Below are 23456 nucleotides of genomic sequence, written 5' to 3'. Positions count from 1 at the left end.
GCTAATTCAGGCCCGAAATGTTGTCACTACCTCCTCCCATAGATGCTGTCTGGCCTGCTGAGTTCTGCCAGCATTTTGTGTTTTTAATAATGCACTACTCTTGCTTAAAATGTTGAAAAGCATGTTTTGTCTTTAATTTTATGACTTTTGGAGACCTGTTCACCCTCTACTCACTTAACTATTCACAGTAACAGAAAGTTTGACCAGTGGTGCCTAACCATTTGCATACCACTGTATGGGATGGGGTGGAGAGTGCGGGGTGTGACGGGAGAGAGGGTGAGGAGGAGGAGGAGGAGTGGGACTGACAGGGAGCGAAGAGGGAGAACGCGTGGGGTGAGTGGTAGATTTAGAGGGTGAGAAAGAGGGGAAGACAATGTAGGATACGGGAGCCAGCAGGGAGAGTGTTTGAGAGAGGGGGGAGGGTGGGATGTAGGGAGAGAGATAGAGAGCTTGAGAGCTGGAAATGGAGGCGGTTACAGAGTGGCGGAGGTGAGTGAGAGAGACAAGTTTGTGAGAGAGGAGGAGATGGAGAGGGGAAGACAGAGGGTGAAAGAGATTGAGAGTGAGGTGGCGGGTGACGGGGTAGGGATAGGGATTGTGGGATGGGAGAGAGAATGGAAGAGTAAGAGAAACAGATGGATAGAGGGGAGAAAGTGTGAGAGAAATGAAGAGAGGTATGAGAGAGTGAGGAGATGAAGAGAGACGAGAGAGGCGGTGAGGAAGCAAGAAAGGCAAGGAGATGGTATGTATGATTAGAATTGTTAGACTAACTATTTATTCAGTCCCCAGTTGCAGGGTCATTAATCATGTACGTTCACCAGTCACCGAACAAATCCACCGTGGGATTACGGTTCCATGCTGGGAATTATGAGTGTGAGGGCAGCTTGCTGTTCTCGGTGTCGGATGTGGGAGGACTGGAGTCTCCCAGCTTCCCGGACGTTCACATCTGCGCCAGGTGCGCCGAGCTGCAGTTCCTAAGGGACTGTGCCAGGGAACTGGAGCTGCAGCTCGATGACCTTCGTCTGGTCAGGGAGAGTGAGGAGGTGATGGAGAGGAGTTACGGGCAGGTGGTCACTCCGGGGCCACGGGAGGCAGACAGGTGGGTCATGGTTAGGAGGGGGAAGGGGAAGAGTCAGGTATTAGAGAGTACCCCAGTGGCTGTACCCCTTGACAATAAGTACTCCTGTTTGAGTACTGTTGGGGGGGATGGGGGGGGGAGACAGCCTGTCTGGGGGAAGCAACAGTGGCCGTGCCTCCGGCACAGAGTCCGGCCCTGTGGCTCAGAAGGGTAGGGAAAGGAAGAGGAAGGCAGTAGCAATAGGGGACTCAATAGTTAGGGGGTCAGATAGGCGATTCTGTGTACGCAGTCAGGAGACCCAGATGGTAGTCTGCCTCCCTGGTGCCAGGGTCCGGGATGTTTCTGATCACGTCCATGATATCCTGAAGTGGGAGGATGAGGAGCCAGAGGTATATAGGTACCAAAGACACAGGTAGGAAAAGGGAAGAGGTCCTGAAAGGAGAATATAGGGAGTTAGGAAGGGAGTTGAGAAGAAGGTCCGCAAAGGTAGTAATCTCGGGATTACTGCCTGTCCCACGCGGCAGTGACAGTGGTAATGGAACGAGGTGGAGGATAAATGCGTGGCTGAGGGATTGGAGCAGGGGGCAGGGATTCAAGATTCTTGATCATTGGGACCTCTTTTGGGGCAGGATTAACCTGTACAAAAAGGACGGGTTGCATTTGAAACCTAGGGGGACCAATATCCTGGCGGGGAGATCTGTGAAGGCTGCTGGGGAGACTTTAAACTAGAATGGTTGGGGGGTGGGAATCAAATTGAAGAGACTAGGAGAGAAGAGGATAGTTCACAAATAGAGAAAGCTTGTAGACAGTGTGAGGAAATCTAGGAATAATGGTGCATATTTCCCTGAAGGTGGAATCTCATGTGGTGAAGAAAGCTTTTGGTATGCTGGCCTTTATAAATCTGAGCACTGAGTATTGGAGTTGGGATGTGATGTTAAAATTGTAGAAGGCATTAGCGTGGCCTGATTTGGAGTTTTGTATACAGTTCTGGTCACCAAATTATAGGAAAGATGTCAATAGAGTACAGAGGAGATTTACCAGAATGATACCTGGGTTTCAGCACCCAAGTTACAGAGAAAGGTTGAACAAGTTAGGTCATCATTATTTGGAGCGTAGAAGGTTGAGGGGGGACTTGATAGAGGTATTTAAAATTATGAGGGGATAGACAGAGTTGACGTGGACAGGCTTTTTCCATTGAGAGTAGGGGAGATTCAAACAAGAGGACATGAGTTGAGTGTTAAGGGGCAAAAGTTTAGGGGGTAACTTCATACTCAGAGAGTGGTAACTGTGTGGAACGAGATTCCAGTGGGAGTGGTAGAGACAGGTTTGATTTTGTCATTTAAAAAAAATTGGATAGGTATACGGACAGGAAAGGAATGGTGGATTATGGGCTGAGTGCAGGTCAGTGGGACTAGGTGAGAGTAAGCGTTCGGCACGGACTAGAAGGGCTGAGATGGCCTGTTTCCGTGCTGTAATTGTTATGTGGTTTTACCGCGTATGATTCTGGTCTCCATATCCGACAGCGGGGAGTTTTAACACATACGGGGACCAACTGCAACTCAACCCCAGCTGATGCGGGTGTTTCTCCTGTTCAGGTGGCAGTGAGGAAGGTGTTAATCTCAGGTTTGTGTAAATCGAGGGCCGGTTGCAGTGGGAAAGAGCCGGGACCGAGCCGGACAGCTGGAGGCTCCGGGCTCTCCAGTCTTGCATCCCTGGTTTTAGTTTTGCACTGAGTCGAGATTGCGGGATCAGTTTGCTCTGGTTCCCCAAGCTGGGAGGGTGGATGTGGGTGAAGGGGGCCTGTCTATGTGTCAGTATGGGGTGAATGGTCAGAAGGGTGTGGGGCCACTGGGGGGACGGAGGGTTGTTGGGGTACTGTGGGTTATCGGAAGAAACATGACCTGGGTGGATGGGCAAGGGATAAATTAAGTTGTCAACGAGGGTGGATGTGGTCCACTGGATCAGACAGATCAGCTCACGTGTCCTTTCAGGAGGCCACAATTCTCTCATCATCTTAATCACTGACTAATCTTCCTGTTAACATTGAGTTTGTTACAGAGCCCCAGGGTCTGGGAATGGCTGGGTGGTAGGAGGCAGAGGGTGATGGTGAGAGGCTGTTTCTTGGACTCGAGTCCCGTACTTAGTGACGTTCCCTGAGCTTACGCCCATTGCTACTTGTCATCTATGTCAATAATTTGGTTGAGAAAGTACAGGGTATGGGTAGAGAGTTTGCAGCAAGTACAAACAAATACTGTTTTTGAAAGACAGTCAGCATAAATACTTGCGTCTCTTTCCCACTCCCCACTCAGAACTGACCAACAGCTACATCAGAGGATGCAAGATCTTGAACTGAGTAACCACTGTGAGGGAATGGGAGTGGTTTCAAAGGGCTGGGCTGCTGGAAGCACATTACCAGACCTGGAGTGATTGCAACTGGGTCTGACCGAGGCATAACTGGTACTTCTGGACACATTCAGTCTCACTTCAACTATTTCCTACCTTCCTTTGTACAGGTATGTAATGTCTAAAGGACCAGTGTTTGAGTAAATGAGACTCACCAAACTTTCTCCTGACTGAATCACTGGAATCTCCGAGTCAGATGTGTTCTCTCCAGTTGATGCTCTCAGTCCTCGGGCTGGTTCACTTGTTGCTGTTCCCTCGTCTTCAGTCGTGGTTTGCCTCCAGTTGGGGTATTTCCTCAAATAAATCTCTCACCACAGGTCTAACTTTAACCAGAGAGACAATGAAGCACATTAATAATGAAAAGGAGAACTAAACATTTCTGCTTAATGTTACTAAGAACAAAACTCACTGAAATTTAAACACTGAAGGCAGATTTAATTATCTCAATGAACAATCTTTTATTGTCCCTCACACGTCACAGAATGATATGGGATAAGAAGGAGCCATCATTCAGTCATGGTAAGACATAAGACACAGGAACAGAATTAGATGATTCGATCCATCTGGTCTGCCCACCACTGAACCACGGCTGATTTTTATTCCAACACCATATTCCTGTCTTCCTCCTGTAACCCTGAAGCTACTTAGCAATCATGAATATATTAATCTCTGTCATAAATATACCCAAATCGCAGCCTCAACCAACCTCTGTGGCAACCAATTCCACAGATCAGTCATCTTTTCGCCAAAAAAATTTTCTAATCTGACTTTTTAGTGGAAGCATCTTTATTCTGAGACCGTGCTGTCAGATCACAGACTCTCCGTCGACTGTATCCAGGCTTTTCTGCATTCGGTAGGTTTACTTAACCATACATCCCTCCACCACCCCCACCGTCCCTCTGAACTCCATCGAGCACAGGTCCAGAACCATCAAATGCTCCTCATGCATAACACCGATCATCCTGAGATTATTTATGTAAAGCTTGTTAGCAACAACTCTACTGAACACATTTCCAGGAATAACGGACAAATTGGTACCAGGATAATTTAAAGGGAAACGTTGTGCTTTCTTTACTGTTCTACTATCACATGTGTTGGCGCGTGGCCAAGTGGTTAAGGCTTTCGTCTAGAGATCTGAAGGTTGCTAGTTCGAGCCTTGGCAGAGGTTGCCTGTGTGTCCTTGAGCGACGACACCGGTGCCAAGCTGTATGGGTCCTAATGCCCTTCCCTTGGACAACATTGGTGGTGTGGAGAGGGGAGACTTGCAGAGACTCTAACGGAGGCCTACAAACTATCACAGCCATTTTCATTTCCAGGTTAAGACAGGTCCATTTCATGAAATATAAACCAAGAAATAAAAAGAAACTGGAATTACCAGAAACACTCAGCAGGTAAGGAACAGCTTACAATACAATTCAATTAATAACATTTCATCAGAATGACTTCAAACATTTTCAGTTTTTAGTGCAGATCTCCAGCACAACTACATGATTTCCACTGTGTGACAGTGGGGGGGGGGGGGGGGGGGGATTTCCAAACACAGTTTGAACACCAAACTCAGGGTCTATTTCTACTGTTGTAAACACGGAACAGCCCATTTACTCACAGCCTCTCCCTGTGAGGGATGGAATGGGAACTCATCCTCTCCTCAGATTGGGAGTCATTGCTTCCAAAGGAACTCCAGGAACAAACATCTGATCCCAGACCAGAAATACTCGATCAACACCTCACAAGCCCAAGCAGCTCAATCCCGGGTCCACTTTACCTGGATCAAAACCGTGATCTCCCAGGACCCAACCTCACAGACTCACACAGCTGAATCTGCCACTCACCGATCCTGAGAGTCTCACACATTGTCCCCATATCTCACACTGGGTACTGCAATCCGGGATTTCCCCACAACCAATTTCCAGCTGCTCAAAATTTCTGCTTCATTGCAGGACAACCATCCAGCCCCACCTGTAGAAGCACTAACTAAAGTAAAAACCAAAACACCAACAGTTCCATTTGCCTGGAATGCCGATCACAGGATTAGAGCCCAAGCACCAACTCTCCCAGTACTCTTTGCTGCCAGTAAAATGCTGCAGTGTGTCAGCCCGTCACTGTTCATAAACTAGCACCTCCACACCAATGCACAACAGAACTGGTACCTGATGACCCTCCGGCATTCCAGCTAACAAAAACCGATTCTGGAAATGACTCAGCAAGGCCAAAGGTACAAAAGAACACTTCACAATGAAGACAAGGGTTGGAAGAAAGTTTGCTGATATATAATATTGAGGAGGTGGGATACAAGGCGGACTGAGGATGACCCAGATGGTTTATGTATATAACTGAAGCGGGGTTGGGGGTTGTGAAGAGACTGGACAGAGGATGAACAAGATGAGCAGATGGAACCAGGTGGGAGACGGGATCAAGGACGATCACTGATGGTCCTCCAGCAACACATAGGTACGGAATGAATAGTACATACTATTGTACAAAAGATTCTAAAATGACAGAATTAGCAAAAATAACAAAAACATTACCAGATATACTTTGACCCTCCCAAAATTTTTATCAACACACCACAGGAAGTTTCCCATCCGGACACTTCATGCTTTGCATGGTAACTACTTCGCCCGTGACTGTGAGGATCTGTAGAGACCTTTGGATCCAGATCAGCACATCACAGAAACCATTCTCCCCCCAAGACTTCCCAGTCCCTCGGTAAAGCAGGCAGTGAGATCAAAGATGCCCACAACCTGGGACGTTCTCCTTTCTCACCCACCCCAGTCCGGGAGAAGACACAACAGCCATAAAGCTCCAGGACAAATGTGAGGAGCCTCAGGAAACGAGGCGAGTTCGGGGAAGTTAACGGGACTCAGTGGCCGACATCAGATTTCCCAACACAACATGGAGGATGCGTGACCGCCCACCTGGAGATTGTGAACATGCACAAAGAGATCGTTACATCTGCGGTTAAATGGGAGGGGCAAATGGGATCACATGACCGGTGGGGTCTAACACCCCAGGCATAGTCTCCAGCTTCTCAGCACTCTGTGGAAATAAACAAACGCCCCTCTCATCTCCTCTCACCTTAAATGTGTCAGACATTTCAAACCCTAGGTAAAACATAACGTCAGTCCACTCTATCTATTCCTCTCATAATCTTGTAAACGTCCATCCAGTCTCACCCCAGCCTGCACCACTCTGGAGAAAACAACACAAGTTTGTCCAGCCTCTTGTTACAGCTCATGCCCTCTAATCCAGGCAGTGTCCTGGTAAACCTCTTCTGCGCCCTCTCCAAAGCCCCCACATCCTTCCGAGAATGGGGGCAACCAGAACTGTATGAAACACTCCAGATGTGTTTTACAAAGCTGACAAGTTTTACAAAGCTGCAACACAACTTCATGAGTTTTGAACACAATGCTTCAACTAATAAAGACAACCATGCCATTTGCCTTCTTATCGACCTGATCAATCTGTGCAGTCTCTTTCAGGGAGCGATGAACTTGGAGTCTAAGATCCCTCTGATCATCGACACTGTTCAGGGTTTTGCATTTAACACTGTACTGTCTCATACATTCAGGGGTGCAGTGCTACCAGAGCTCACCGGAGAGCTGCTCCGACACCTCTGTAAAAAAGTCAAAATAAACAAGCGTGGAATTTAACAACCCCGGATATTAAATAGGGGGATTTTACGGAAGCGGGGGTTGGGAAACGGGGGTGTTGGCTGGTGGGGAAAAATACCACTAATAACATTAGGATATTTTATCATTTTTGGTGAAATCCTGGAGCTGTGACTGTTTTTAATTTAGGTATTTGTGAAATTCCTTCTCGCTCGACCCGTTGTCCTAGGAAGCTGGGAAATACCTGTACACAAATGTGAGCATCCTTCCGCTCTTTCCAATGGGTACCATTGGATACCAGGAAGGAGCTATATTAAGCAAGGAATGAGCATCGAAACCTATGTTTAAGAGTCGAAAATAATGAAACAAACATTCACTGCTCGCTCATCTTCGGCCTGATTTTGATGAAATATTCAAGGTAATCATCCAAAATCCTCTTCTACACCTGGATATATTTAGTTTTGTTTTGGAAGCCAAATGAGAAAAAAAAATTTCTAGGCTACAAGCTAGTTTTACGTCATTTCATATCATTAGTGGCTGATTAAATCCTTGGCCTCGCTCCACCAACTGTAGTTGATTGAAAAGAGGCTCTTTTTCTCTTTGTGTTGACAGGAAAAAGAGTAATTTAGTGAGGCAATGAACGAGATGAAATGCATTTCCAAACCTCCCAAATGGTTGCTCTCCTCCCGTTAACATTTACCACTTCCACAATATAATATTTTCTATTCGTATATTGCGATAATAATTTATGTAAAGATTCAAGCTTCTTTAACTTTTTATATATTTAAACACTAAACAGGATGTACAAAGTTCGAACCATGTAACACCTGACGTCTGAGGATATTTTGAGTATCGACACTCACAGGTACACTTCAATATATTGAGAAAGGAATGCAGCAGTGGACCCAGAGTGAAGTGATAAGCAGGTGAGAGGACGTACAAAGACAGAGAGGATGAGAGGGAGTGGGAGGGAGGGGTGTGAGGTAAATTTGTTCACCGGAAGGGGAAATCGATATTCATGCCTTCAGGTTGTGGGGGTGGGGGCACCCAGATGGAATATAAGTTGCTGATCCTGCACCCTCAGGGTGGCCTCATCTTGGCAAGGGATGGGATGACACGTCGGAACGGGAATGGGAATGGGAATTGAAATGTTTGTACACCGGGAAGTCCCGCTCAGAGTGGATAGTTCAAAGGTTAATTTATTATCAAAGCAGGTATTCATAAATAACGCTGAGTTTTTTTCTTCTCCAGAGAACCACGAAACAATGAAAGCATGAAAGTCGTTCAGAGAGAGAAAAAAATGAAACTCCCTCCCCACCCCCCGCATCAAAAAGGACGGCATCCCTATCATCAACCCCCAAAACCCACCCCTCTCGCACAAATGGGAAGAAAAATATCGACACCCGTTAAAAAACTTTCCTACCCGGCACAACTGCGGAGCAGCCGGTGTCACCAATGTCGAGGCGGCCGCATCGGACACAACAGGCGACCCCGGAAGATTCACAGGTGAAGTGTCGCCTCACCTGGAACGATGTTTGGACAACGGAGAGAGTTCAACAGTCCGGCCCTTTCACTGTGACACCCCGAACTCCACATCAAATCCGTCCAAACGAATCTGGGCGAACTTTATTGACCAATAAATATAATTCCTCTCAGCGATCAGCTGTCTGAGTGATTCCCTGACTCTGAGAGGAAGGGGTATCTATGGTCCACACTGTCAGGGTGTTGAGTTTACCAGGAGACAAAGACTGCAGGGACGAGAGGTTTTCTGTTGACTAATACACTACCCGCTGGCAATTCTGGTGTTGTGACCCGAATCGAGACAAACACCACGCTGCCCATTCCACCAACAACACGGCACAGCCGGACACATAACAGGGGACTTTACATCTCACAACACTGGATTCAGTGATGAAACCCGTGATTAATGTTTTTGTCTCACCGAAAAGTCCATTAACCCTAACCCTGCAATATGGTGTAAAATCCCGCTCCCCATATTAACACGGGTTATACAGACCAAAGAACAAACTGCCGGAGGAATTCAGTGGGTCGGACAGCATCTGTGGAGGGAAATGGACCGTCAACATTTCGGGCCGAGACCCTCCCTCTGTACTGAGAGTGGACGGGAAATAGTCAGAGAAAAGAGGTGAGGGGTGGGGATGGGGCAAGAGCTGGGGAGTGAGAGGTGGATCCAGATGAGGGGGGAGGTGGAAGGTGAAAATAGTGACAAGGGGGGGGGGAGGTGAGTGGTGGGGATAACACGGGGCTGCAGAAGATGGAAATTAATTCCATAGAGGATGAACAAAGAGGTTAGAGAGTATTTGTTATAGAGAGTGCAATGAAGATTTACCTGACTGATCCCTGGAGCGGTGGGGTCATAACCTGAAGAAAGATCAAATGTGATAACTCTAAATGTCATTTAGAGAGTCGAGGACTGAGAGGTGAACACATTGAAATGCACAGCATCTTTAGCGATTGAATCAGGGATCCCAGTATCTGAAAAAGGGAATGGGAATCGAGCCCGTGACTCTGTGACCTGGGGGTGGAGGGAAAGGGATCGGGGTAGATATGGTGTGGAAAAGTAGACATGTATCTGGTGTAAATATGGAATAATGTGGGGAATGCGGCGGATGGGTCGGGCAGTGTGTGAGGTGAGAGGAGCAGAGTCATCGGTTCAGGTCGGAGTCCCTCCACCCGTCACCTGATCCCGTTTCCTGTTCACGTTTTTCTGCAGATCTGCAGCATTTGCGGGTCACTGCTCTACGTGTCCGTGTAGCTTCACCTTTGTCCCCTTCAGACAACGCAGTGAGATCCGGATCAAGTAGTTCCACACAATTAGAATAGTTTATTACATTTTTTTTCTATTTTTGTACTATATATATACTTATTTTAAATCACAATTGTTAAAATCTTTTGTTAAGAATTAGGTTCTACTGCTACCGCAGAGACAACGAATTTCATGGCATATTCCGGTGCTATTAAACTTGATTCTGATATTAATATGGGAGACCCACCACCGGTCACCTGATCCCATTTACCGCAGATCGTAATGTGAGATTGAAGCATCTTCCATATATTTGCTTTCCACAGAAATGACAACAGGTCAGTTTCCTTCTGTGGTTCCGGAGCAGAAGCTCAGTCTGTCTAATATTTCCACACAATTAAAGTGGGGAATTTGTTTATTATCATCACATACTGAGCTACAGTGAAAATCTTGCCTGATGTACCATCCACACAGATCGATACATTACAACAGTACATTGAGCTCATATACAACAGAAAAATAACTGGAACAAAGCATTATGGCTGCAGAGAAAGTGCAGTGCAGATAGACATATGGTGGAGAGTCACGTCGAGTGGCATTGTGAGGCCGAGTCCATTTTATCTTTCATTTGGCTTTTCACTGCAGACAGGAAGCCATCCTTCAGCCTGGTTGTACACCAGGTACAACTTTAAGGCTTTTGTATCTCTCTGCCAATGTGGGAGCGGGTTTGCAGCAAGAATGTCCAGGTTATGAGGTTCTTTGTGTACATGGCCTGCTTTTCCGAGGGAGGGGAAGTGTAGGGAGAGTCCATGGAGTGGAGGCTTGTTTCTCTGATGTTCTCTGCTCTCCAAAGTTCTCTGCAGTTCCTTGCAGTCATGGGCAGAGCAGTAGCCATACAAAGGCATGAAGTATCGACAAGGAGCTCAGAGACCTCGGCCTTCACCCTGCCTTGTGTAGCTGGATCCTGGACTTACTGTCAGATCGCCAGCATGTGGTAACTGTGGGCTCCATCTCCTCTCGCTGTGACCCTCAGGACACATAACCCACAGGGTTGTCTCTTTGGCCCTGTCATTTACTCTCTGCGCACCCATGACTTGTGTTGTCACCCACAGCTCCAATCTGCTAATTAAATTTGCTGAGAATACTACATTGATTGGCCTAATCTCAAATAATAACTTTCAATCGATCAAATGCCTCCTGACAAGGTTCAGTCCAAACAAACTTTTCACCCTTCTTCAGGAGATTAGTCAGAGGAAGAGCGATAGCAGCAAAGTTCTTACAGAACTTACGATAATATCCATCCATTCCCAGAAACCTTCTCAGAACCTTCTTACCAGTCAGAATAGGTTCTTGAGAAATTGCCTGGACTTTTGCCTGAACAGGAGCCAACGCCTTGACCTACAACATAGCCAAGACAGGTCACAGAGGCATGGCCATATTCACTCTAAGCCAAGTTAACTGTAAGGCTGGCCTGGGAAAACCTGTCAAACAGCTTTTCTACTGCAGAGATATGCTCTTCCCAAGTGCCACTCCTTGTGACTAAGTCATCAATATAGGCATCTGTGTGTTCTAACCCTCGAATTTCAAAATCAATCATTATCTGGAATGTTCCTGGAGCATTTTTCCTTCCAAAAGGCAAAACATTGTATTCATACAACCCAGATGCTGTCACAAATGCAGAACTTTCTCTACCTCTGTCCGTCAATGGAACACACCAATACCCTGTCAACAGATCAATCTTTGTAAGAAATTAGCTATTCCAACCTTATCAATGCAATCATCCACCCTAGGGATAGGATAGGCATCTGTTTTTGTTACTGCATTTACCTTCCCATAATCAGTGCCTCTGAGACCTACTGAATCTGTTTCCACACTTACAACAATTGCTCAGCCAATTTACATTTTCTACGTTCATGCGATATGGGTGTTGTTTAATCGGTTTGGCTTGACCAATATCTACATCATGTACTGCGACCATGGTTTGCTTGGGAACATCGGGAAATAAGTCTTTAAACTTCAGAATTAATTCCTTCAGCTGTTGTTGTTGCTTTGGCTGCAGATGAGCCAACTTGTTATCAATATTTTCTGGAACAATGGAGTTCATTAGTCTAACTGGGACCATGTTCGGCTTGTGAAAAGTCTCAGACGAGTCAATTGTTTCATTCTCAGGGTTGCCAGATTCATATGTTTTGACAACAACACTCACAGATGGTGCCTGATTGTCAAAATAAGGCTTTATCATATTTATGTGTACCAGCTGTGTTAGTTTACATCGGTCGTGTGTTGTAATAACATAATTCACATCATTAAATTGTATTGGGGGTAGAGTGAAATCTTTCTAAAGCCGCTTGTGATTCCAGATGGTATGTAGATGATGTAATTTGTTTTGCTCCCAGTTCATAAACTACCTGCTGGAATAATCCAGATGTAAAACTACTTCCTTGATCAGACTGGATTTCTTGAGGCAAATCGAATAAAGTAAAAAAAAACCTCGGTAAGAGCCTTCGCCACAGTTTTAGCTTTAATATTTCTGAGAGGTATTGCCTCCGGGAATCTGGATGCAGTACACATAATAGTTAGCAGATACTGATGGCCAGCTTTAGTCTTTGGCAATGGGCCAACACAAAGCACTATAACTTTGGAAAACGGTTCACCGAATGCAGGTATAGGCTGGAGTGGGGCCACTGGGATGACCTGATTAGGTTTAGCCAAAACTTGACAAGTGTGACAAATCCCAGCATTAATTTCTGGTTTACCCTGGTTATCCCTGCTACTCTTTTCAAAACTCTTATTCAGGGTAAACATAACCTTATGAGTTAAAGCAAACTGATCTGCTAATCTAGCAGACTCCTGCATAGTGGCAGCATAATTTCCATCTAAATACGTCTTTATGTCATCAGGGACACACTTTTTGAATTCTTCAATTAAAACCAACTCTTTCAAGCTGTTAAAATCATCATGTACATTTTTATATGTGCACCAGCGGGCAATACAAACAAATTTCTCATAAGCAAATTCCATATAAGTTTGGTTCACAGATTTCTTCAAATTTCTAAACTTTTGCCTGTATGCTTGTGGGACCAACTCATCAGCTTTGAGCGCAGCCTGCTTCACGAGGTCATAATGTGTGGTGCGTGACCATGTGGTTAAGGTGTTGAACTAGCGATCTGAAGGTCATGATTTCGAGCCTCAGCCGAGGCAGCGTGTGTGTCCTTGAACAAAGCACTGAACTACACACTGCTCCTGCACGTTTATAGCCCAGTAGCGACAATGGGGGGGGGGGGGGGGGGGGGCGAGCAGCATAAATAAAAAAATAATCAGCTGCTTCAGCAACTGTCAAGGCAGAATAGGCTTGCTAAGCCTTCCCCTTAATTACACTTTGTAAGAGAATTTTCTGTCTGCTTAACTGCCTCTGCATTTCCACAACCTCCATCTTGAATTTTTCTAACTTCTACTGGAGCTCAAGCTCACGAGGTTTACTTTCAGGAAACACCTCCAACTCATCCACTTTAAACACACCCTCGGATACATAATGTTCAGCTATTATCCTCTGCATCTCTGCCCTCCTCATTGTCAATTTCACCTTAGCAAGTTTTAACGTTTTAGCAATACTCAACAACTCAATCCTTCTGGTGTCCTCTAATGCCTGAGAGGTTCACACTTCCAGATATCTATCAAAATCCATTGCTGCTGATTTTCCAGGCACAAATAAATCAATAGGGATTTCCAAATGATATCGATAATAAATAAATCCTTAAATTTGTTCATATCCCAGACGCAGCCCCATTTTGTTACAAACCGTAATGCTTTAAAAATGAACCAGCAGCAACAGACTACTCCCAGTGGCCACACATTTTAATTCCACGTCCTATTCCCATTCTGATATGTTTATCCATGGCCTCCTCTGTCAAAACGAATCCAAACTCAGGTTGGACGAACAACACCTTATATACCAGCTGGGTAGCCTCCAACCTGATGGCATGAACATTGACTTCTCTAACTTTCGTTAATGCCCCTCCTACCCTTCTTACCCCATACCTGACATGTTTAGTTGTCTGCCTGTTCTCCACCTCCCTCTGGTGCTCCCCCCCCCCACCTACTTATCCTTCTCCCGAGGCCTCCCATCCCATGATCCTTTCCCTTTTCCAGCTCTGTATCACATTCGCCAATCACCTTTCCAGCTCTCAGCTTCATCCCACCCCCTCAGGTCTTCTCTTCTCATTTTGCATTTCACCCTCCCCCAACTACTTTCAAATCTCTTTCTATCTTTCCTTTCAGTTAGTCCTGACGAAGGGTCTCGGCCCAAAACGTCGACAGTACTTCTTATAGATGCTGCCTGGTCTGCAGTGTTCCATCAGCATTTTGTGTGTGTTGTTTGAATTTCCAGCATCTGCAGATTTCCTCATGAGTGTTATGTGTATATATGTGTGTAAATATAACTCCCAAACTATTGAGCTCAGGGCTTGGAGTCTTGAGATGGTAAAGTATTAAAGTTCAGTTCAACCATGGAATACGTGATGAGAGAAAGATATTTGTAATCCAGGGTAAATGTTGAGAGAAGGCAATTATGTCGAATTCCACAGATTCCATGGTGGTAAAATGAGAGAACAGTCACTGTAGATTTTATCCATCATCTTTACAAATGTACTTACAAATTATCACCAAAAGTTACTCGTCATAAGGGGTATCATCTTCAAATGAATGACCACACCACATCCAGGCAAGGGTTAACACATAAGTGGTCTCCACAGGATATCCCAAATCAGATCCACTCCTATGGATCAAATGAGGGGACAACCACACATTCGATATATGGTGAATTGATAATTAACCCACCCTTATGGGCAAAGGAAACTTCTAAATAGTGACCCTTGGCCACTAGTTCCCTGGTTTTGATCCTTCCATTTTTCCTCCTTCGTCTCCACCTGACTCTGAGTGTCTTTGTCCTCGGTTAAAACTAAACAAAGCTGCGAGCGATGTAAACAAGCTGCAAGTCAGACTGATTCGCTTTCTTAATCTCTCTCTCTTAAAATGACAGTCCACAGCAAACAAAACCTAGGGATTCATAACAATGGCCACTCCCCATTGCGAACTGACAGGTGTGCCAGTAGGTGCGATGACTGAGTGAATCCCTTCCCACATTCTCAGCAGGTGAACGGCTTCTCCCCAGTGTGAACTCGCTGATGACTCTGTAGGTGCGATGACTGAGTGAATCTCTTCCCACAGACTGAGCAGGTGAACGGCTTCTCCCCAGTGTGAACTCGCTGATGTCTCTGTAGGGTGAATGACTGAGTGAATCCCTTCCCACAGACTGAGCAAGTGAACGGCTTCTCCCCAATGTGAACTCGCTGATGACTCTGTAGGTGAGATGACTGAGTGAATCCCTTCCCACATTCTGAGCAGGTGAATGGCCTCTCCCCAGTGTGAACTCGCTGGTGTCTCTGTAGGTTGTAAGAGTGAGTGAATCTCTTCCCACATTCTGAGCAGGTGAACGGCTTCTCCCCAGTGTGAACTCGCTGGTGACACTGTAGGGTGGATGACTGAGTGAATCCCTTCCGACAGACTGAGCAGGTGAACGGCTTCTCCCCAGTGTGAACTCGTTGGTGACTCTGTAGGGTGAATGACTGAGTGAATCCCTTCCCACAGACTGAGCAGGTGAACGGCTTCTCCCCAGTGTGTACTGGATGGTGTTTCTGCAGGTCAGATGACTGAGTGAATCCTTTCCCACATTCTGAGCAGGTGAATGGCTTCTCCCCAGTGTGAACTTGCTGATGTCTCTGTAGGGTGGAAGAGTCAGTGAATCTCTTCCCACATTCTGAGCAGGTGAATGGCTTCTCCCCAGTGTGAATTCGCTGGTGTCTCTGTAGGGTGGAAGAGTCAGTGAATCTCTTCCCACATTCTGAACAGGTGAATGGCTTCTCCCCAGTGTGAATTCGCTGGTGTCTCTGTAGGTGGGATAACAGAGTGAAACTCTTCCCACATTCTGAGCAGGTGAATGGTCTCTCCCCAGTGTGAACTCGCTGGTGACTCTGTAGGTTTGATAACTGAGTGAATCTCTTCCCACAGACTGAGCAGATGAACGGCTTCTCTCCAGTGTGAACTCGGTGATGACTCCGTAAGTCGGATGACCAAGTGAATCCTTTCCCACACACTGAGCAGGTGAACGGCCTCTCCCCAGTGTGAACTCGCTGATGACTCTGTAGGGTGGAAGAGTCAGTGTATCTCTTCCCACATTCTGAGCAGGTGAATGGCTTCTCCCCAGTGTGAACTCGCTGATGTCTCTGTAGGGTGGAAGAGTCAGTGAATCTCTTCCCACAGACTGAGCATGTGAACGGCTTCTCCCCAGTGTGAACTCGCTGGTGTCTCTGTAGAGCGGAAGAGTCAGTGAATCTCTTCCCACATTCTGAGCAGATGAACGGTTTCTCCCCAGTGTGAACTCGCTGGTGACTCTGTAGGTGGGATAACTGAGTGAATGTCTTCCCACAGACTGAGCAGGAGAATGGCTTCTCCTCAGTGTGAACTCGCTGATGTCTCTGTAGGGTGGAAGAGTCAGTGAATCTCTTCCCACATTCTGAGCCGGTGAACGTCTTCTCCCCAGTGTGAACTCGCTGGTGACTCTGTAGGTGGGATAAATGAGTGAATCTCTTCCCACAGACTGAGCAGGTGAACGGCTTCTCCCCAGTGTGAACTTGCTGATGTACCAGTAGGCGGGATGACAGTGTGAATCCCTTTCCACAGTCTGAGCAGGTGAACAGCTTCTCCCCAGTGTGAACTCGCTGATGTACCAGTAGGGTGGATGACTGACTGAATCCCTTCCCACAGACTGAGCAGGTGAACGGCTTCTCCCCAGTGTGAACTCGCTGGTGACTCAGGAGGGTGGATGACCGAGTGAATGTCTTCTCACAGACTGAGCAGGTGAACGGCCGCTCCCTGGTGTGAACTCGCTGGTGAGCCATTAGGTCAGATGACAGAGTGAATCCTTTCCCAGAAATTCAGCAGATGACCAGCCTCTGCCCGATGTGCTGTGAACTGATTGGTGTGTTCACAGGTGGGATGACCGACTGAACCCCTTCTCACACACAGAACAGATGAATGGCCTTGCCCAGTGTGAACTTGCTGATGTACCTTCAATTGTGATAACCGAGTGAATCCATTCCCACTGAGCAGGAGAACGGCCTTTCTCCTGTGCAAAATGATGGTCTTGCCAGTTGGTCAAATGATCGAGTGAATCCCTCCCCACAGTCTGAGCCGGAAGGATGGTTGATTGAATCCTTTGCTCCTTAAATATCTAGACAGAGACAACGAAACTGGTGTGCCATGCTTGAGCTTCCTGGAAATGAATTCCTTCTCGTTTTTAACCTGTAAAAAGATTTACAAAATCCATCAATGGGTGTAGGACAACATTACAGATGAGATTACTTGAGTTGCCAAGGTTTGATCTGGTATCACACTGTTACAGTGAGGTTCAACCCAAGTTGGATAGAGAAATCATCTTCTGACTGGGCAGAGTGCTGGTATCTGGAATGACCATCAATCTCTCTGATGCTCTTCCTGTCTGTATAAGAATGGGGCATTTCTGCCATCTCCAATTTGTGACCTGGCTCAGTTTGACTCTCTCCATTGGTATTATTCCCTGTTCCTGCTGAGCTGCATGGGTGCCTGGCCCCACAGTAACTGAAACTCTCTCACACAAATAGTTTTTCTTGACGTGCAGCTGGGATCTTCTTTTATGTATTATTAACTTAAAGTGCCACAGTTTAAACGCCACATAAAAATTCCTGCTGAAATGACTGGTTGGTCCTCACAGCTGTCAAAAGGGGTTAGAGTGAATTTTTCTATTATTTCAGGTTGTTGTCACAGTCATAAAAAATTTCAACACAGAAACAGGCCCTTTGGGCCATCTAGTATGTGCTGAACTATTTAAATTGCCCACTCCCACACCTCTACCATCCAGGTACCAACACAAACCTCTTAAATGTTGAAATCGAACTCACATGCACCACTCGTGCTGGCTGCTCATTCCACACCCGGATAACTGTCTGTGTGAAGAAGTTTCCCCTCATGTTCCCCTTAACATTTCACCTTTCACCCTTAACCCATGGCCTCTGGTTGTCGTCCCACCCAATCTTCGTGGAAAAAGCCAGCTTGCATTAACACTATCTGTGCCTCTCTATCACAATCAATCTTCTGCATTCCAAGGAATAAAGTCCTGATTTGTTCAATCTTTCCTTATAACCTAAGTCCTCCAGACATGGCAACATCCTTGTGAATTTTCTCTGAAATCTCTGAACTTCTTTTACATCTTTCCTGTAGGTAGGTGACCAAAACTGCACACAATACTTCAAATTAGGCCTCACCAATGTCTTCTAGAAGTCAACATAACATCCATCTATTGTTATCAGTACTTTGGTTCATGAAGGGCAATGGGCTGAAATCATTCTTTCCATCCCTATCTACCTGTGATACCACTTTCAGTGAATTAAGGACTTGTATTCCCAGGTCCCTTTCTTCTACAACACTCCTCTGTGCCCGACCAGTCACTGTGAAAGACCTCCCTTGGTAGGTCATACCAAAGTGCAACAACTCACACTGGTCTGCATTAAATTCCATTTTCCATTTCTAAAACCATTTTCCCACCTGATCCAGATCACACTGCAAGCCATGATAGTCTTCTCGCAGTCCGCTAAACCCCCAGTCTTGTTGTCATCCACAAATTTGCTGATCCAGTTAACCACACTATCATCCAGATTACTGATATAGATGACAAACAACAACAGATCCAGTACTGATCGCTGTGGCACACCACTAGACACAGGCCTCCAGTCAGAGAGGCAACCATCGGCTACCACACTCTGGCTTCTCCCAAAGACAGTGTCTCATCCGATTTACTGTCTAATCTTGACTGCTGAATGACTGAACCTTCTTGACCAACCTCCCATATGAGACTTTATCAAGTGCCTTGCTGACGTTCATGTAGACAACATCCACTGCCTTGCCTTCATCCACTTCCCTGATAACTTCCTCGAGAGACTCTGAAAGATTGGCTAGAGCCATGCTGTCTATCCTTTATCAGTCCACACCTATCCAAATACTTACAGTATATACTTGGTTCCTGCACACACATTCCAATAACTTTCCCAGTTCTGATGTCAAGCCCACCAACGTATAATTTCCTAGTTTATTTTTACAGCCTTTCTTGAACAGCAGAACAACATTGTCTGTCCTCCAATCCTCCAGTACCTCACCTGTCACTAAGGATGATTTAAATATCTGTGCTTATTCCCCAATAATTTCTGCACTTGTCTTCCGCAGGGTCCTAGTGAACAACTTGTCAGGCCCTGGGGATTGATCCACACTAATTTGCCTCAAGACAGCAAACCCCTCCACCTCTGTAATCTGTACAGGGTCCATGAAGTTGATGCGGCTTTGCCTCACTTCTATAGACTCTGTGTTCATCTCTTGAGTAAATACGGATGCAAAAAAAATCTCCTGAAGTCTATGTTATCCCTTCATATGGATTACCATTCTGATCTTCCAGAGAATTATTTTTTTCCCTTGCAATCTTTTTGCTCTTAACAAGTCTGCAGAATCCCTGAGGATTCTCCATCACCTTGTATGCTGGGGCAACCTCATGCCTTCTTTTATTTCTTTCATAAGTGTTCACTTGAATTTCCTGTATTTAATAAGTACCCCATTTGTTCCTATCTGCCTGTACCTGGTATGCACCTCCTTTTTATTGATCTGGGAGAGGAAAGCCAAAGGGGTGATAGATCTGCATGGTGGGAGGTGGGGGTAAGGAGGCTTAAACTAAAGTTGCAGGGGGAATGGGAGCCTGAATGGTAGTGGAGTGTTTGTGGAGACAGATGTTGTTCAGTCCTCAGACAAAGTCAGGAATGAAAAAGTTGAGCATGGTGCAGTGAATATGCTGAGCCCTGTATATTTCAATACAAGGAGCAGCGTTGGAAAGGTGGATGTGTTCAGGGCATGGATCAACACCTGGAATTAAGATACTAGGATCTGGCAACTGTGGATTGGGACAGGCTGCATTATGGCAAAGGTGTGCTTGGTAAATGGGAGGCCTTCAAAGCAAAATTTTGAAAGTAGTAAGCCGGTATGTCAGAATAAAAGGTAAAGATAGAAACTGTAGGGAAACTTGGATTGCAAGAGATATTGAGACCCTGGTAAAGCACAAAATGGAATTGTGTAACAGGGATAGGCAGTCAGTTTCTTATGGATATCAGAAATGCAAGAGAACACATAAGAAATCAATCAGGATGGCAAAAAGATGGCATGAGGTTGCTGTCACAGAAAAGGTGAAGGATAATTCTCAGGGATTCTAGTGATAGATTAAGAGCAAAAGGATTGCAAGGCACAAAGTTGGTCCTCTGGAAGACCGGAATGGCAATCCACGTGTGGAAACAAAGCAGATGGGGGAGATCTTAAATATTTTTCCATCTCTATTTACTCAGGAGATGGACAAAGGGTCTATGGGAGTGTGGAAAAGCGGCATTAACCATTTCAACCCTGGGAAAATAAAAAAAAACACTACTCTGGCCACTCACACGCTCAATACCCCTCATCATTTTATACACCAAAAAATGTCTCTAAATATTAACAAGGAAATTATACATTGCACAGTCTACTTTCCACGATTCAGTACATTTACATGGACAGGTGTGTAAAAAGGGCCCAAAGGATATCAGGGACCAAATTCGCCACAACCACAAACTGTTCCTGCTGCTACCATCCAGGAAACGGTACCACAGCAAAAGGACCAAAAGGCTCCAGGACATCATCTTCCACCAGGCCATCACACTGTTTAATTCATGCTGTTATAATTGCATTTCGATGTTATATTGACTGTCCTATGTACAAACTATCTATTATAAGTTACTATAAATTACACATTGCACATTTAGATGATGTAAGGTAAATATTTCTACTCCTCATGTTTATGAAGTATGTATCTAATAAAGTCAATTCAATTCACCCTCTCCACTATCTGTTCTGGCATTCTGGCTCCCATTCCCCCTACAACTTATTTTAACCACATCACACCCTCCCCTGCTCACTACCACTAGCAAGCCTTACCACTAGGATATTCCTCCCCTCTTGTTCTGTTCCTCTAACTAACGAATCCCCGATCAGCCTTTTGACTTTCCTCTGCCAGGTAACACCCCCCAACAGCTTCTAAAGTGATCCACCTGTTGTTGTGGGGGATGGCAACTAGAGTACTCTGCGATGGATATTTAACCTCATTCCCCTTCCTGACTCTCACCCAGTTTCCTGTGTCCGGCACCTTGGGTGTAACTCACCTCTCTTCATGTTATATCTATCACCCCCTCCAACTGCTGGATGATCTGGAATTCACCCATTTCAAGTTGCAGCTCATTGAAGTGCAGGGTTACAAGCTGCACATCTTGTAGGTGAGGGCATCAGGGACACTGGAGGTCTCCCCTCCTTCCCTCCAATACCCCTCTAATTTGTAATAATCTCCCCTCTAATTTGTAATAACCAGCGTGCAGATAAATCTTGTACTGTGCATTTTTTACTCAGTGACAATATGTGCACAGTGACACACTAGCAAATCACGTTCAGATCTCCTCTGGGTTCGATCCAGTTTATCTGCACTCTCACACAACCTACGTAGCAGGCCTGTAATGGGTAATGAAGGATTTTCTCCAAAACTTTTGCACATTGTCCACATGTGGTTTCATTGCTAAATTACGCTTTAAAAAGTCAGATTTCCAAATATCACTCCACTTCTTCCCACTTGCAAATTCTCCAGCAACTTTTGCATCACCACAATGCACACAGGCATCACCAGTTTCTGTATTCTACATAAATATTCCTCCTGAACCCTCCCCCAATGACTGACGGTGGTGAACTCATTGAATGAAATCCCAATGAGTATGAAGGGAAGGGCAGTTCTCTGTCTCATTGGAGTCTGGCACATTTGTGATGTGAAAGCTACTTGTTTCCCAGGGCAAAGGTGTTTGATATCATTACGTACCCAGAGAGAATGGGACAAAACATGATCTCACCGGTAGAAAAGTCCAGAGCAAGAGGAGGTAGAGGAAGCAACACACACAAAATACTGGAGGAGCTCAGCAGGCCAGGCAGCATCTACGGAAAAGAGTACTAATGCCGATTTTGTCAACTGCTGATGTAAAAGATTTTGTTCCCTTTCTCCGAGTTCCTAATCCTTGCATTTAGATAGCTGGAGCTCAGCTCTGTCTGAGAGATCCATCGGTTCCCATTCCCTCATCAACCGGAAGCTCCCCGGGTCCTGTGTACGGATCGTGGGGCTGAGAGAGAGGGAAGAGGGCAGGACTGTCCCGGGTTTGCTGGTCACGGTGACCGGATTTCACAGGAATTATCCCGAAGTCGGTGTTTAAGATAAAAACACGGAGAAACGCTCTTACCTGCAACCGACATTTTCAAGGCCCTCTGTGTACTGCGCGCATGCGTGAAACTCGGGGACGTCCTCAGCCTGACGCCTGCGCATTTCATCGGCACTTCAGCGCCAGCAAAATTCTTAACGCATGGCCTTATGGGTAATCACGGTGCCATTAAACATTTCTGCAAGCACCGGTTCAATGTCCATACCTCATTTTTTTTTATCTTTTGGGTATAGAAAAAATCTGCAGCTGTTTTAATGCAGAAAGCGGCTCCCATAAGCAATATACTCAATATCAACGTGTATCCAATGCCAAAGTAAAATGCAGATATAAAACACAGGAGATTCTGCAGTTGCTGGAAATACAGAGACACACGCACACAAAACGCTGGAGGAACTCTGCAATTCAGAGAGCAACTAAACAGCGGAGTGCACAGGCTAAGCATGCTGAAGGGGCTCTGCCTAAACGTTTTCTATTTATTCCTCTCCAAAATTTCTGCCTGATCTGTTGATTTCCACCTGTGTTTTGCAGAAATTACCACCTTTTTTTTCGATCAACCAGTTTCCAAATGCTTTTAATCTTTCACTTTTGACCACATCCTGCTGGTCTTATTCGTCCTCCTCCTCTGGACCCCATCTCTCTCTGAAGCCCCTGACTCAGACTGGCAAATCTTCGGTTTCTGACTCTGCACCATCGAAGATTCACTCGCTAGTCTGCTGTCAGACTTTAGAGGTGCATTGTGTTACGAGACCGCAGGTTCGTTTACTGTGAGTGTCGCTTTAAGTGCCTGAGTGAGGCGGGGCTGTGACATCAGACACACGGAGAGAGAGAACGTCACAACCACAGTGAGCTCATCGTCTTATTCAGCCCGGAGAAAATCATGCAGGAAATTCATGCAGGTGTATAAGATGATGAGAGGCATTGGTCATGTGGATAGTCAGAGGCTTTTTCCCAGGGCAGAAATGGCTAACACGAGGGGGAATAGGTTTAAGCTGCTTGGAAGTAGGCACAGAGGAGATGTCAGAGCTAACTTTTTTAAGCAAAGAGTGGTGTGTGTGTGGAATGCACCGCCAGTGACGGTGGTAGAGGCGGATACAATAGGGTCTTTTAAGTGACTCTCAGATAGGTACATGGAGCTTAGGAAAATAGGTGGCTATGTGGTAGAGTAATTCTAAGCAGCTTCTAGAGTAAGATACATG

At 45.8% G+C, this 23456-nt stretch overlaps 1 protein-coding gene across 1 annotated transcript in view; it reads right to left on the bottom strand.

The window, feature by feature from the left end:
- The window catches only part of LOC140723248 (uncharacterized), a 133978-nt gene that overhangs the window by 5544 nt on the left and 104978 nt on the right, over nucleotides 1-23456 (bottom strand). Inside the window, 2 exon segments of the mRNA XM_073037863.1 lie at nucleotides 14978-16305; nucleotides 16558-16750. Coding sequence (XP_072893964.1) covers nucleotides 14978-16305; nucleotides 16558-16750 — 1521 coding nt within the window.

The sequence above is a fragment of the Hemitrygon akajei genome, unplaced genomic scaffold, assembly GCF_048418815.1.
Source record: "Hemitrygon akajei unplaced genomic scaffold, sHemAka1.3 Scf000105, whole genome shotgun sequence".
NCBI classification, from domain to species: domain Eukaryota; kingdom Metazoa; phylum Chordata; class Chondrichthyes; order Myliobatiformes; family Dasyatidae; genus Hemitrygon; species Hemitrygon akajei.
The sequence above is the reverse complement of the archived record's forward strand: the minus strand, read 5'-3'. Positions and strand labels throughout refer to the sequence as shown.